Source organism: Melospiza georgiana, chromosome 6 (assembly GCF_028018845.1).
Source record: "Melospiza georgiana isolate bMelGeo1 chromosome 6, bMelGeo1.pri, whole genome shotgun sequence".
NCBI lineage: Eukaryota > Metazoa > Chordata > Aves > Passeriformes > Passerellidae > Melospiza > Melospiza georgiana.
This window is the reverse complement of record NC_080435.1, coordinates 23,308,054-23,324,504: the sequence shown is the minus strand read 5'-3', so window position 1 is coordinate 23,324,504 and position 16,451 is coordinate 23,308,054. Positions and strand designations below refer to the sequence as shown.

At 40.5% G+C, this 16,451-nt stretch overlaps 1 protein-coding gene across 1 annotated transcript in view; it reads right to left on the bottom strand.

Annotated features, from left to right (window-relative positions):
• The window catches only part of SHANK2 (SH3 and multiple ankyrin repeat domains 2), a 247,483-nt gene extending 240,081 nt beyond the window's left edge, over positions 1-7,402 (bottom strand). Inside the window, exons 1-2 of the mRNA XM_058026177.1 lie at positions 7,199-7,402; positions 1,039-1,242 (exon numbers count right to left, since the gene is read on the bottom strand). Coding sequence (XP_057882160.1) covers positions 1,039-1,242; positions 7,199-7,402 — 408 coding nt within the window. The remainder of the gene's footprint in view (positions 1-1,038; positions 1,243-7,198) is intronic.
• Positions 7,403-16,451: the final 9,049 nt, after the last annotated feature.

Here is a 16,451-nt window from a genome sequence, read left to right as displayed (position 1 = left end):
CCTGTAGCAAATGTCATGGGGGTTTCCACAGCTATAATTTACCACTCTCTCATTGTCCCATGCAGAATTCCAGGAATGCAGCCTGTCTATTGGAAAAGGGACGGCACTGAATGAGGCTTTAACACCAGCTTTCCACAAAATCACTTTTAACACCTCAATTGCTGCAGTCAACACTCATGAAAAACGACAAAACACAAAGTGTCTGTTTAATTTCCTTACAGCTGTAATGTGATCATCAGTGACTGAAACTATGAAAAAAACTCCTGGAAAAGGGAAGACCTGAAGCCTTCTCAGGACCTTGATTTTTTTCTCATGGATTTGTGTTATAGTGGAGTAAGTCTATTAACCACACATTATTAATGGTTGATCTGCCACCATACAGGCAATATCAAAATTAATTAAACGCCAGTTTCATGCCCCAGTTTGCTGCTGTGTTGCGTGATCTGGCTCTGCTCCAAGTTTGTTCAGCACCATGAAAGTTCTGCCCAGCTTATCCCCAACTGCAGAGCCTCTGCAGGAGCAACAGAGAGGGGGAAATCCCAGCACACACCCTCTCCTCCCTTACTGCTGTCCCAGGAGGAGACAGAGGCAACCTGTGCACTCTGAAGGATGGCACAGAGGGAACCAGGTGGGGGTTAAAAAAGGCTGCACTGAGACAGAAACTTCTCTCTGGGAGAAGGCAAAGGCTGGTTATCCAGCAACTACTGCACTGCTATTGCAAACATCACAGATCCAACAGCTTCACCTAGAGACTTACATTTCTGTATTAAATCACTAAATAAGACACATGTCCTGTGTCCTCAGCAAAGGAAAACTCCAAAATCCACTGTCCCAGAAGGGCTGACTCTGCAACTTTTTGGGGACGGACCAGCTCCATGAGCAGGGAATGCCAGCACTTCTGGGAGCAAGGGTTCAAGCTCAGACTTGCTGATAAGCACTTCTCAGATGTAATTCAGGTGCATGTACACACCTCAAATACAGCTTTCTGCACAGTTTGTATCAGAATAGAAATGCTTCAGATGCCAGATCTAAAAATACCTCGAGTGAAGGAACTCCTTTATTGACTGGCTGTGGGTATTCCCTCAGAAGTCTTTCCTCATCCAAAAACTTCCCATCTCTCCCATTGCTTGCAGGCTGGAACAGTCCATAATTCAGGACATCTTTCAAACTCTGGTTCAAAGTGCACAAAATCCGCTGCTTTGCAACCCACACTGAAGCTTCCGGGTTAAACCGAATGCATTTCTGCAAAGAGAAATTATGTTAAGAAACCCAAATAGTGGGAAAAAAACCATTTCAACAGTGTCTTACATTCTAAAATTTACAAATGTCATGAATAGTAGGAATATGCATAATAAATATACAGACTCCATGACAAAACATTGCTGAACAAGAATTCTATTTCAGCTGTGTATTGATAATACCTAATGCACAAGTACTGTGAAAACACAGGACATTACAAGTCCTTCCACAAAGCTCAGGGAACACACACATCCTTCCTCAGAGAGAGAGCACCCTCATGGAAAACCTGCTCAAAAGGGATGTTACAAGGTGTTTAACTATCCACTTGATTCTTGGCTGTTCTGATGTCAGTTAGATCCAGAAAGATTTCATCAAAAACTGGTATTCAGGCAAGAATTCTACTTCCCTTTTAGCTACATTTATCTGAGAGTAAGTTTATGGGAGGAATGATACAACATTAAGGAAATGGCATGAAACCTTGGCAAACTCCTGCAGTTCCCTGCTTCTTACCAAGCTGGAATTCAGGGATTGAGGAGTTCAGGGATTTTGCCTGCACTGCAGTCACTGGTTCCAAGGTACCAGCAGATGGCAATGCCCAGAAAGCAATTTATTGCCTCTGATGTGCATCCTGAACACACAATGCTGTTTCTGCTTTAATCCTTTACAGCCTTCAACATAAAATGAAATGTTAGACTTTGTCACAAGTAAGGCTGGCTAGGAAGCAGCTTTCACTTCCCTTACTTATTTTATTTTTCAAGATGTTTTGTGAAAAGTTTGGGAGGTTTACATGCTGAAGGGAAGGAGAGAGGGATACAAAGTAGATTGTAATAAGTATTTTCCTCCCCAAACATCCCAGTAGTTACAGCATTGGCTTAGCAACAAGGCAAATCTGTTTGAAATCCCTGTGTTCCTTCAGAACCTCATTTGCTCCACGACTCCTACATGGATTCAAACTTCAGTACAAGATTCAGACTCAAACATCAGCAATTCTCAGCAAAACTGTCAGTTACCAGATGTGCAATGAGCCTAACTTTTAACATTACCCACACATCTGAAAGATTTCAGTGAGTGTTATTCAAATGGGAAGATAATGTTGAAATTACATGTATTTTTTTCTCCAAGGAAATTCTTTCTTACATGAAACAAACTAATTTTGGACTTGTATGACACTGCTTTGATTTTAAAAATACAAAGCAGTTACTTCTGATCACAGTTTAATTAAGTCTACTGATTTTTAATGCACCTGGAGAATCCAACATATTCAATTTTGTTCAGTCTATTCTTGTGTTCTCTCTGTTCTTGATGGCAGGCAAATATTTCACAAACTAATTCAGTGAGAGCTCCAGCTCTTCCAGTGATTCATAAGAAACAAAAGCGGGCTTATTGTAAAAAAAACCTGATTCCATTAGCAATTTAGAATTAAATAAGATCAGTTATGTAAAAAGTAAATTGATAACTGGAGACTTTTTTGCTACCAAAATGTTTCAGGCTGGGAAAAGTGAAACTAGTGAGAAAAGTGATTATTTATGCTTTCCATGAAGCCAGGCAGGATAGAAGTAGAGCTGTTACCACTCTCTCAGAGGCAGGTGCTGACCAAGAGGATAAAAAGAACCACTCAGATGCTGCATAAGGTGCATTTTCCATCAGCCTGCCCCTGGAACAACTGCACTGTGTTGCCTCTGTGTCCTCCTGGCAGCTCTCCAGGCAGGGAGCACCACAGCCACCCCCTCTATCCTGCAGACAAGTCATTACTTACTGCCACACTCTGTATCCCGAGGAAACATCAGCTCAGTCACAGCAGGACCTACACACAGGCTGTTCCAGTTATGAAATAAGGAACAATTCATCAGGCACACGTGGCATGGTGGCCACAAGGAAAGGAGGCACCAGTAGAGGCAAAAAAAAAGGACAACTTTTCCTAATCTTCAATGGCAAGAAAAAATATTAAAGAATAGAGCTCTTTCAGTGACAAGGAACTACAGAAACACATGAAACAAAGATGTTTTGCAGTGACAGATACATTCACTGTAAAAAAAAACACAAAGAAGAGCCAAAAAAAAAAGCCCCGAGTGGCTCAAAGTCACTGTCAAAACCACAGCAGGCCCCTCAAAAGTAAGTGTAGCAGCAAGACAGCACGTCAGCACTGGCTGCTGAGATGCAAGGCCTGTGTTTGGGATGTGAAAGCTCCTTGGATCACAGCAGACACGGTCAGTTGTAATCTTGCATTCCTGCACACTGGTGAGAGCAAGTCACTCAGTGAAGGGCAGGATGGGAAGCCAGGGAAAACACAACTCCCCCAGCTGAAGGGAAGAGATTAATTCAGCAGGAATAATGCTTATCATACAGAATGTCTGAGGGATAATATTTATCTGCTTAAAATCAATCAGCAAACACATCTTTCTGCTCAGCTGTCAATCACACAAACTGTGCTGTGACTGAGGGACATGACAAAATGGTTTGTACTGCTGCCTGTACTGCAGGATATCAAAATATGAATTATTCCTTTCAATGGGAGATGGTGATATTAAAGATGAGACAGCCAAAAAATGGGAAATACAAATGAGAGTTTGGCATTGAAAGAAAAGGGAGCAAGTCCCACATTTTGGTTTGTGCTGTGTTCAGCTTGATTCTCTGCTGCAACACTGCTCTCCTTCATCAGGCTGCACTCGGGAAACACAGAATTCATGAGAGGACAGGTCAGAAAAACCAGTCCAGCCAGGCTGTCAGAAGATCACCTGCCCACATCAAGGGCATATGGACAGATACCAGCAGCACAAAAATTCTCTTATCAAACTGAAGATAAAACAAGGAAGAGCAAACAGAAAGCAGCAAGGAACTATCAGGCACAAAGTGGGATACAGAAGAATACTTGAGAAAAGTTGCAAAAGAAAATCTGGAGTATCTATGAGGCAGCACAGTCTGGAAACAAGTGAAACTGGAGGCATCCCAAGGAAAAATGGGACTCAAGCTGCAGTTGTCACAACTGGGTTCCTACTTTTTTAAAGGTAAAAAGTGCACAAAGTAAACAAAGTGTTTTATCTGAGAAGCAAAATCAGTGTAGGAAAATATTCTTAATCCTAAAACCCAACAAATAACTTAAAAAAAATTAAAGAAAGGATACAAAAGTATAAAAAGAAACACAGAAACAGAACATCAAGAAGGGGCTCCAACCTAAGCTGTTGCTATACCAAACTGCAACTTACCAAACAATATTTTGCATAGAAAGCCTAATATCATTTGAAAAGCACCAAACCCGGGGAGGGAGGAATCAGTAAATGCTCATTATTGCAGTGGAGCAGCGAAACAGATGGGCAGAAAGTATCTCAGAGAAGTCTTCAGCCGACTCAAACCCATCTCAGGCTCAGAATTTAATAAAATGTATGGATTTGAGCATTTTGACTTTAGACATAACCCAGGGGGAGCACAAGAACAGGGTAAAACAAGAGTGGAACAAGCACCTTGTGTTGATAATAAATTGATGAAAACATTCCTTAAAACCACTGGCTGACAGAAAGTGTTCTCAGTGTCTGTGGCAAAGAGCAATTCTAAGCACAAAACACCATTGCTGTCAGAATATCAAGGTAAAGGAGATTTCCTTGACAACAGCTCCTGAAGAACCAGACTGATTTCACTTAGAGGCAGCATCACTTGGGATTAGTTCCTACATAGGCTGGAAAAGGAAATGGATACAAGATGACTGGGCCTGGATTCAGACCAAATAATATATGCCAGATAACACAGCTGTTTTACCCATGCTACTTGAGACTGGAGGGCTTTCCATGCTCTCCATTCCCTGAGGAATTTTACTGAGCTCAGAAAATCTTTTAGTTATTCATTTAAATATTCTCCACCCTCCTATGAGAAGGATGACACTTATGAATACAGGTCATGCACAGAGGCAATGAGAAATTCCCATTTCTACCAAGTCATGTTTCAGTAAATTGGGTTATCACCCAAACTGAGAAGGAGACAAAAAAAATAAGTGATACAAGAACTGAAAAGCAATTGTTCTTAAGGGCTCTGTATGAACTTGTCAAGGTTCACATTGTCTTCTAAGTTTCAAATGAGAATAAAAGAGCAACAAGACAGACTTCCTACAATGTGTGGTAATTTATAAAGCTTTCCATGGCAGCACATCCTACTCGTGGTGCTTGGTGCTTATCTCATACCTGCAGTGGAATAAAGGCAGTTTGTACCACAGCCACTGCACACAAGCAAACTTCATTCTCGGGGAGTTTGGCTTTAAAGCTTCCCAGTGGGCTGAATTTTATCTAAACCCCTGAACTTATCTTCCTTAGAATAAATATAGTCTTGATCATGCTCCCTAAAAAACCAAAAAAAGCAGAAAACTAAATTATGTTACTTCATGCTTCTTTGATTAAACAGACTAATTTTAAACACCTCATATGTTAAATTAAGTATAATTATACAGGAAATGGGGCCTATGCTTGCTCTGGCTTGTAGCTGTACAACAGCTCAAACTCTTCACTACATTTAATCCACCAATATTTCTGTTTGCTAACCTGAATCCAGGTTTCACTTTCCTGCACAAGGAGTTTGTGGGCTGATAAATTAAATAAGAAATACATCAGCTGCTTTAGAATCACTTAATTCAGTTACTTTTCATGAAGAGTTTATTGAAAAGGAAAAAGAAATACAAAAAGTAAAGCAATAAAAATGCACAAATGATAAAATCAATTTTTAAATCTGTCTTGATAATGACAATAAATAAATTATTACTGATTTAAAACCAGAGTAATTAAATGAGAGGACTTCAGGAAGCTACTATCCCTGTGGTTTTAACAGCAGAGTAAACATAGCAGAAAAGCTGGAGTTTCTATTCCATTTTCATGGATCTGTTCATTGACGGGGTCACAGATACAGCAAGCTGGTAAGATGATCAAAAAAGAGCTCCAGAACCACACCTGAGGGCACACTGTCAAAACAGCTTTTCCCTGTCAGGCTGCATCCAGCCCATCTCTATCACCCTAAAAATGAACTTAATTAAGAAGAAAGGAAGGGTTTCATGAGCTAGATCTTGAACAGCAGCAGGGCATGGTGTAGCTCTTACATGTCAGCACAGAGTGATGTACATGGCTCACATCCATGGAATGGACGATAATCATGGAAATTTCAAAAGGCTATTTTTGAAAATCCTGGATTTTTTGAAAATCCTGACAGCAGCATTCAAGGAGACCCAGGATAATTCAGATAATTAATAGCAAACTCAGACAAATTGTGGTTCTGGATGGAATCAGTCTCTCCCAAGACCTTTTCCAGCATGACACTGTTATTCCTATCACAGCACTAGTGTTGGTTTCTCTGGTTGGACGGTTCAGAAACAACACCCTGTAGTAAAGGCACAGCAGCAAAGGAGGAAAGAAAGGTTTATTTGTGCTTTTTTTCCTCATCTTTACACTCTAAAAGCCACAGGCTCTCTAAAAGGGATGTCTTTTGTGAGGCAGGTTGACAGAGAAAGACAACAAATATAGTAAAGAGAATTTGATGACCTCTTGCAGGACCCCAGTCTAGTGTCAATCACAAACTATTTCAGGAGAAAAGGAACTAGAGAAGCCATATATATATATATATATATATATATGGCTTTCATAGAGTTAACATGTGATTTTTTTATAAAGCTATGGATTCCTAAGTCTCTTTCTTTTACCCAAAATCTCTGAATGCAGATCAGAGAGATATTTTGCTTTATGAACAAGTGGCTTTCATCAGGTCAACACACTAAACTCTCTTGGAAGGGATGGTGCCTTTACTTGAGGCAATCAGTCAGATAACCCACTGGGGTACAAAGCATAGGCATTAAAACAAAACATTAATTTTTTCTGTAATATGTCAAAATCAAAAAAGAAAGTAAAAATAGGGAACAGATGTAGTGCAGGTTGAAGCCAGCAAAGCTAATCATTAATTTCACTTTGTTTGATTGCAGTGCACTCTGCCTTACCGTTTGCTGCAAGTCAGGTATGATAATTCGAATCACTAAAGTGTTGCTCTGACTGTCTTCCATTCTGCTGCTTGGCTTTTCTGCAGTTGCTCTAATTGTGTCATAAATAGTTTCTTCTTTGGAGCTGTCTGATTCAGACTCAACAGAATAGTCAGAGAAGCTTTGTGCCATTTCATCTTCACTTGATGTAGGGCTACGAGGCATGTTAAAGTTTTTTATCCTGCCAATACAAAGGAGAAAAAGAAAAAAATAAGTTACAGTTCAAGTCTTTAAAATTAATCAGCTGCATTTTTTTTTCTTCTTGGAAATAACATGCATTTAACAAGGAAGTTTTATGGTTTATCCCTCTTTTATTTCTTTCTGTCAGTTATGTGGGTAGGCAGAGAGTAAAGGAAATAAATCTGGCTACCAATTTACTAGAGAAGAGGAAGGGCAGGAGAAGGAAAAAAGAGTAGTAAAGAAGAAGATGACCTTCCTTCCCAGGCACACCCAGGCTCCCAAAGGATCCAGAAAAAAACAGCACAATTACCCAGTCCTGTGATAACCAGCACTGCTGTAAACTGTACTAAGAGCTAGGTCTGGCTTTGAAGCTTCCTCCTCCCAATGAAAAGACATTTCAGGGAATTAATGTAAATGCTAAACTAACATCATCCTGTACATCAAGAATCTGCACAGGTGAGGCTTTCATAGAAGTCAGTATTCCCAAATAGTGGAACCAACCAAAAAACAAAATCCTATAGGGATCCAGACAGACACAGATGCTGCTCTGTGGTTTGTGGCTCACACAGCATCCTTTTAAACCAACACTACCCAAATCTGCCCATTATACATACTCTGAGTTTAGAAGTAGTTTTAATCTGTGATATAGCTTAGGCTAAAATGAAAGTCATGTTTATTCCAGACTAAAAACATTTGTAATCAGGGGTCTCACACTAAGAACAGCAGAACATTTTCCTTGTGGGCTTTTCCACCTACAAGAGCAAATGAATTTTGTGGTTTTGTCCCACAAACTCAAAGCTGCTCCAGGATATGAAAATTATTATTCTGTGGACAAATGGAGGAAAACATTTACAGTGGAAAAAACTGAAAAGACCAACAATAAACTCTGCAGTGCTTGGACATCATATAACTTAACAGATTTAGGAGGCCAGAAAAATGCATTATTATTTTCCTTTTTTTCCTGTGAGTAATCCTCCAAGACAATTTCTCTGCATTTTATTGCAAAATAAAAATTCAGTTAGAAGAAAAATAAAATAAGAATGAATGAAAGAAAGAATGAACCAAACAAGCAATTCCACTGCCAGGTCACATTTAAAAAGAGCCAGTAAAGTAAAAGTGAAACATGGAAGGGTGAAGTGACTTGATCACTCAAACCAGGTGAGTGTACTGAGGTATTTTCTATACTGATGTCTCAGCCAGAGCAGCCCAAGTAAACAAGTCAAACAACAGCAAGGGATAAAAGAGAATTTTTTACACTGTGTCTAACACTTCAGTTTAAGTCATTCCCTCTTCACTGCCGGTCACTGTCCCAGCAGTGACTCCAGAGCAGGGACCAAAGGCTGCCACTGTCATTTCCCATTTTAGGTGCCCATAGGTTGGCTGGGCAGTGGAGAGCCAGGCCTGGGGCTGGAGGTCAAGGACAAGCACTCCCACAGCACATCACACCACACCCCCACATCATCAAGCCTTATTGTTGCTTCTGATGAAGGATAATTCTAGTGTTATTACCCTCAGCTATAATTACTAATGAAGACCAAACCAGTGCATTCAGAAACCTGAAAGCAAGCCAGTTCACAGCAGCTTAATGGAAGGCTCTATTTACAAAGGAAAACTCTGCAGGGAGTATTTCATTTTTTGCTGCTTCAGTGAACTGTAGATTAATGCTGCTCTCCAAAGCACCTTAAGTCAATAAAAAGCATAAACATTTCTGTGGTTTCTCTATTTGTCTGCCACTGCTAAAACATGTGAACCCAAAATACAGCAGGGCAATACACAGAATTTAAGGGCATAAGAGGCACAGGCCAGTGAGTGTGAGCAGAAAGACATAAAGACCATCACATGATTTGTCTGTCCCTAAAGTCATCTGAGAGTGCAACACATTCCAGGGCAGTGGATTTGACAGAGAGCAGTAAACTGCAGCTATACAACAGCCAAATATGAGCTGGTTTAGGAGGAAAAAACTTCCCCAGGTTTTGGCAAGTGGATTTTCATGCAAAAACCACCCAGGAATATCTCATTCTATAATAAGAAAGGAAAATGTCCAGCTGAAAAACCAGCTTCCAGGAATCAAGCCTTTAAGTTTAATAAATACTGGGACAAAAAACTTCTTGGAGACTTGTCAACAAGGCATAAGACACCTGATCTTCTGGAAAATAATGCACAAGTCAGCATGGAAAGGATAATGAGAGTCTGTATCCACAGTAGCAAGATGAACAGGATATGGGCCCCAGCAGCACAATTGGGAAACAGATCATTCAAACACCACTTTTTAAACAAGACTGAATACTGGAGAAACAGGCAATTTGTTGGCTCAAGTTGTGTGGAAATGGAAGATCCCACCACTTGTTAACCAGAGCCACTGGCTACCACAGCTCCCACAGAGAAGCTGTTATCTTTTAGGAACTGTTTCACTTTTGTCCCAAGGATATTCTAAAAGATTTTTCCACAACCAAACTTACTACATCAGGAAAAAAAGGCAAGTTGCCTGGCTTACTAATTAATACTTGTATAACCCATGAAAATATTGCATCCCAGCTTCCTAATTCCTACCTGGCAATTCATTGGTTCAACATACCTGAAACACAGATTAGGTTTATCATGGTTGTCTGGGATGCCTTCTTCCTTTTCTTAATAAAAAAGAAACAAAGCAATAGATCATAGGATTCCTACAGTTAAACTGATTGTGTTTTGTTTGTGGCTGCTTTTGGTGTAGCGGAGTGCTGACAAGATTCTCTGTAAATTAATAAAAGCAGATATCATTATCTTGGCAATAAGCATACAATGAAAAGTGTCACACCAACAGGGTTTGTTCCAGCTCACATTGTCTGTCCATGTTTCTCAACTCCTGGGCACTGAGTGTGCCCCAGCTCCAGGCACTGTCCTGCCCTGCCCTCTGCACATCCCTAAGCAAAGCAAGCTTGAGCTGCAGCTGGTTGTGCACCCATTTTGACAGAGGAAGGCCACAAGGAAGCAGGAAGATGAGAGAGTGAAAGGATGGCTTCATGCTCCCCTTGTCACTGAACTCCTCCCCCAGCCCTTTGCCCTTTAGCTCGGTGGGAGCAGCAGGATGTGCACCAGCCTCTGGGGCTGTGGCCAGGTGATGTTCCTCAGACCAACAGGCAGAGGAAAGGAGCAGAGCTCAGACTGCTGCCTTCCCTTTACAGATGCTATTTTTAGATTGACTGTTTTCCAGTCCAGCCCACAGCTTTCACAAAATCTGCTGGAATTTCTTATTCTGCCACTGCACCATTAAGGAGAATTTCAAACAGTCCAAACCATGACCATCAAACTCCCTTTTTCTCTAAAAAATATTTTTTAAAAACCCTACAAGGACATAGCAAAGGGCTGGAATTAAACAGTGCACAGGTTACCAAATGGGAAAAAATTCAACTCCCAGAGCTCACTCTCAGGTGTGCTCCAGAGAGTGCAAACAGACACAGCAGGGGAAAAACCAAGAGCAGCAACAGATTAATCTGTTCTTTGGGGCCTTAAGGTTGTTGAACATCACACAAAAGGAATTTAATAAATATACATGTTTATATTAATTTGTAAGTTAGATATTTTAACTTGATGTGAGAGGGTTTGAAATATCATCAATAGAGAGACATACCAGACAGGAGATCTTCATTGAACATCCAGGTATTATCAGATAAATCCACTATAAAAACCACATTTTAAAATCTTCAGCTTACTTATGGCTCTGTGTGATTTTTGTTGACCCTGCAAAGTACCAAACCCTCCTGGTCTTGTTTGTCCCTAAAACACAGCTGAGGCCCAAGCACCAAATGCCTTGTCCAAGGCCAGGTCTCAGAGCAAGGTTTCAAATCCAGGGGTCACTGACTCCTAGTCAAGATAAGACCAATCTATTTTTATATAAACATTCATTTGCACAATAGCAGCCCTGTTGCCTGCAGGGGGAAGCCCTCCAGACTGCTGCAGTGAGGCCAGTTGCAAACCTACCTGTGGGAATATCTGGGACACAGAGTGGGCATTGTCACAGGCTGAGTAATGCCATGAACCAGACTGTGAGAAAAGTTTGCTGGGAGAGGAACAGTCACTGCTAGAAAAAGGTATTTAGTCATTAACTCTGAAGGAAAACTATTCAGGAAAGGGATTTGTGTGTAAAACCTGCCAGAGCTCCCAACACTTGGATTCTGTGGCTTTATTCAAGATTATACATATCAGCTCAAGAACCAGCTTGATGAGGTGCTAAATTAAAATGCTGGAGAAGATCAAGCATTTTCTTTTCTAATTATAATAATATTAAAACAAAAGTGCACTTCAGACAGAGCTGAAGGTGGGGGGGGTTGAGTCCCAGCACACCATGCATTTCACACCTCCCCCTGGTTGGGCAGAAAAGGTCATGTAGAGGAAAATTTGAATTGAAGACCAATTCCAAAGGCAATTTGCAATTTGATGGGTTCAAGCTCCCTCTGCACTCCAACTTTAAAGCTGGCAGTAACCAGCATTGCCTCCCAAAAAGCAAGTCCACCCTTCTTCTCACCCCAGAGCACTCCACCCTTGTCCCCAGTGAAGCAAAACAAAGCACTGATCCAGGTCAAACTCCAGCTCTTTTTTTTTGTTTGAGAGGTTAGTTTCCAAACCCATCATGCCTCTGAAGTGGATCACTATGCAAATGTTTGCAGAAGCAGCAGGAGAAGGATGGCACAGGGCCAGAAGTGAACTGCCAGGGCTTGAAGAGGGCAGAACCACTTCATCCAAAGTAGCATTAATGTTTGCCAGCACAGAATGGACCTGGGACACCACTGCTGAGTGACAGGAAAGATCTCCACAAACAGAGGCACCTGATTAACCCCAAGGGAAATGTTATCAGCACTCAAATTCCACAACTCCAGCCAGGGCACAGATACCAAACCCAGCCAGGCAAAGGCAAAACCTAAAAGAAAATATCTACAAGAAGAAAGCTGGAACATGCACAAGGAGTGCTAAACAATCCACAGCAAAACCTCAGGGAGACAAAGCACTTGCAGCTCCCTTGTTCTCCCAGCTCCACCAGACAGGAACAACTCCCCTAATTACAGCTTTATTCCCCATTCAGCTGTCCCTCACTTGAATTCACTTCCTGGTGATGATGTATTTTTGATCTTTCTGTTAAATAACTGAAACACCCAGATAAATATTTTAGAAGATGAGTGCTGACACAAATATTATAGTACTAGAATGATGAGCAAAAATTCCTCCTGTACTTTTCTCTGAAGCTGTTGTTTATCAGTGTGGCATCTCATGCTTCCAATATGAATTACTGATTGGAAATCAATATCAAAATCAGTGGTCATATCCATTGATTCTCATCAGCACCATCAGGAGATTGTTTTCAATGCCCTGTTAAAGAGCAGATTTAAGCAGCCCTTGATTTCATTGCTGGGTGACCAGCACAAGAGTCAAATTGTTTTGCAAAAGGGCTCAAGAGCGAGACTTCACCCCACCTTTTATTTTTTAAGGAAGCAAAGAAGAAAATTGTGTGAAGAAATTGTCAAACCTGCCACTTATTTCTGAGTTCTCTTGTTCATGCCTATTTGCACAGACTTGTTAAGAAGCAGCTCAGTCCCATTAACTTTTGGTATTTAGAGTTTAAATGCCAACATCATATGATTAAAGTGGGTCTGTGAGCAGGTAATTTTTTTTAATTTTAGTATTTTTAAACATAGATACTTCCCCATTATCACTGCTGCACACACACAAAAATCTACACCAGCAGCCTATTCCTGCAAATACAGGGCAGTTTGGAGTTCCCTTCGTTACCAAGCAGCTTTGGAAGCTGAATTTCCCCTTTGTTCTCTGTCTCTTCTACTTAGCATTTATTTCCCCTGTAAAATATTCAGCTGGTCATGTTATCTCCATGGAAAGGCTGAAGTTCAGCCAGGCAGATGTAAAGAGACATTTTGGGCAAGGATAAGTACAGAGAATACCAGAGACAAGCAACTTCTGCTGAATGAGGAAAGCTGGAAGACGGGCAAAGAAGCAGATGTAGAAAAAGCTTTTGAACATCTGAAGTGGAATTTCAACATGAAAAACATTTGAAGTAAGATTTCAACATGAGAAAACAGAACCTGCTGGCAGGAAGAGGAAGCAGGTGTAAAGATTTAGGACAGGGTGGAGAAGTAAAATCGGTTAGAATGGATACAAAAATGATTCGAACACATTAATAGGGGAAACATAGCAAGTATTTATAAATGTTAACCAGCACAGGGAACTTTGCAGTAAAGGCCAACTCCCAGTGGCAATATAAGTTCTTAAGTGGCTTCTTTTAAGCCCCTGCAAGGTTTCCAGAACAATTCTGGCTGACCTTTAAATAAAGGTCCTTCTTCCTGACAAGGAATTAGGCCCAGCCCCGTGAGCCCCACAGAGCTGCCTTCCAGGCTCTGCTCATTTCTACAGCTGCTTTTAGCATGGCCTCTAGTTTTCACATTTATTATAACTTCTGCTTTCCAACAGATAGACAACAGTGCTCCTAAGACATTATTTAAATACTCCTTGCAGTGGAAACTACAGTTTACTTCTGGCAAAATAATAATCACTTTGAAGTATTAAATAAGATCTTTACAGGAATTGCATGCACTTAGCTGTAAAAGCAACATTCAGTTTGAAAATTCAGCTGTTTAGTATGTATTGATCCAGAATTCTAAACCACTTTAAACAGATGACAAACAAACAAACAAACAAGCTAAATAAGTAGCAGCTAAATAACTAATTCAAATAGGGTGGAAAGAACAAAATGTTTTCAGAATGCACCAAGCATATTGTCCCAGATACACAACTTGACTTGCACCCAAAAAGTGAGATGTCTTCTTGGACTCAACACTGTATTCCTGAGCAAAGCAACAGTCAAGGTATGAAAAGACAACTTGAAACATGGAAAAATTATGCAGATCTGGATCAAGAAAGGCATTTCTTCATAACACGACAGCTTTTACATAAAATATCACAAAGAAATTCTTTACTGTGAAAGTGAGGAGGCACTGATTGCCCAGAGCAGCTATGGGTGCCCCATCCTGGAAGTTTTCTATGACAAAATAGGCTGCAGATTCACTAACTGAAAAATTCCCCTTCACTTATCCAAACCAAGAATGCTACAATGTGAGTAGTTACAACATGTTCTTGAAGTAATACTGAAGTAACTACACCACTTCAATTTGTATTTTTTAATTTTTCTGTTTCTAAGAAAATAGATTAACTGGTCATTTTGGGGTGCCCACCAAATTTTCTTACCATATACGGCAAGGCATTTTATTTTCCAGCCTTTCTGCTGCCAGCCTCTGCTTGCACTTAGCTATGTAAATATCAAAAAGATTATGATATGTTGGAAGGAAAAGGACATAAGAGAATTTAAAAAGATTTACAAAAGGAGTCTGAGAAAAAAAAAATCAAAGTTTGTTGTTGAACATATTTACCTCAATTTCACATCCCTGATGGACAAAGCAGCTTTGTTGCTCGTTAATTTGCATTTGATGTTTATCAACCTCTTTCCTCTTTACCCATAGAACATTTTTTTCTGATAATTCAAATACAAACAGAATAAAATGTTAACAGAGAAGTACTGCTGGTGTCTTGTTATGTAGATTAGATCAAGCTTTGAATGTAGATAAAGCAGATTTCCTCTCCTCCTTGCACACAGGTTAGCATTTAGAGCTTGCTATGAAGTTTAACCTGAATTTTCCTCAGATGTGATCCTGGTGGGGGCTACTGTGTCATTTGATTTGCTGTGTTGACAGAAATAGTCTCATTGTTTGCTTTAGTTTAATCAATGGAATAACATGCCAGTTAAAAAAAAGCAAAACTTCAAATAGATGCTCTGTTTTTCTTATAAAGGATGAGTTATCTTTGGTTGAGAGCAGGCACAACAAATAAAATCAATTACCCTTTCTCCTTGTGTATGTTTTTTCTCATTTAATTTCAACGAATTCATTTCTATTTCAACTCAGCAGGACACACCCGCTGAGGTTTGCAGGTGTCTGCAGGTGGGATCTGGGGGCACAGAGCTCAGACTCCCCAGGTGGGCAGTTCCAGGCCAGTCTCCTGCCAAGAGCCTGCAGGGGGAGATTTTCCCTGACCTCCACAGCAGCTTCATTTCTTCCCTTAGTCCAGGGGGAAGCCACAAACCAACGGTGACCCAGAAAGGGAGGAGGAGGAGGAGGAGCAGCAGGACAGGTGAGCAGCTCTTGGTGTAGCCAAACTCTAGGGCAGGTACAGCCCTGTGCCCTGTCCTCAGCATCCCTCTGCCCATCTGTGTCTGTCTGCAGCAAATATCCCTGGTTCCCAGATGGTCTCCAGGCTTCCCTTAATTGCAGAAAAACTTCCCTGACTTCTTCCTTTCTCAGAGGTAATTATGAAAAAGGAGCTCTGCTGACCTTAGCTGCATCTTCCCCAGCTATTTTCCAACCCAAGCTAAGAATATTTTGGGCTTTATAGTCCAGCCTGTGCTCATGGCACAACCAAGGACATTCTTTAGGGTTGTGCAGGTGGAGGATGATGATGACAGAGTGGAGAAAATATTTGCAGGCTTAGAAAGGTTAAATGATCTGCCAAACTGACCCAGGCAGCACAGTGACTCCATAGAATAACTGAGAAAAATTATTTTCTTGACCTTTGAGGTTTTTTAATTCAATTCATTATACAGATAAACTCTTTTTTACCAAATTATAGCCAGCCAAAAATTACGCAATCAACCCAATTAAACTGATTAAAAGAGCCAGTTTCCTCATTGACTACCAAGGTTTAATTATTACCTCAGTAAACAGCTCAAGAAATGAAGTATCACTTCTTAGGCAAGAAGAAAACAGAATGAGACCCATGTTTGTGGCCATTAGGCAAAAGAAGGGAAACAAAAAATAGAAAGAATGTTATTCTGTGAAAATACAGATTCATAAACTCTTCCAGTTTTTGCTATTTAAATGCCAGGTTTAGTTTGGAATTTAGTATTAAGAATAAATAGCATGCTAAATCACCTGGGTTATCTGCTCACAATACCTTTAATTTAGAGGCAGCTTAGGATAACAACAAAGCTGTTTTTCTG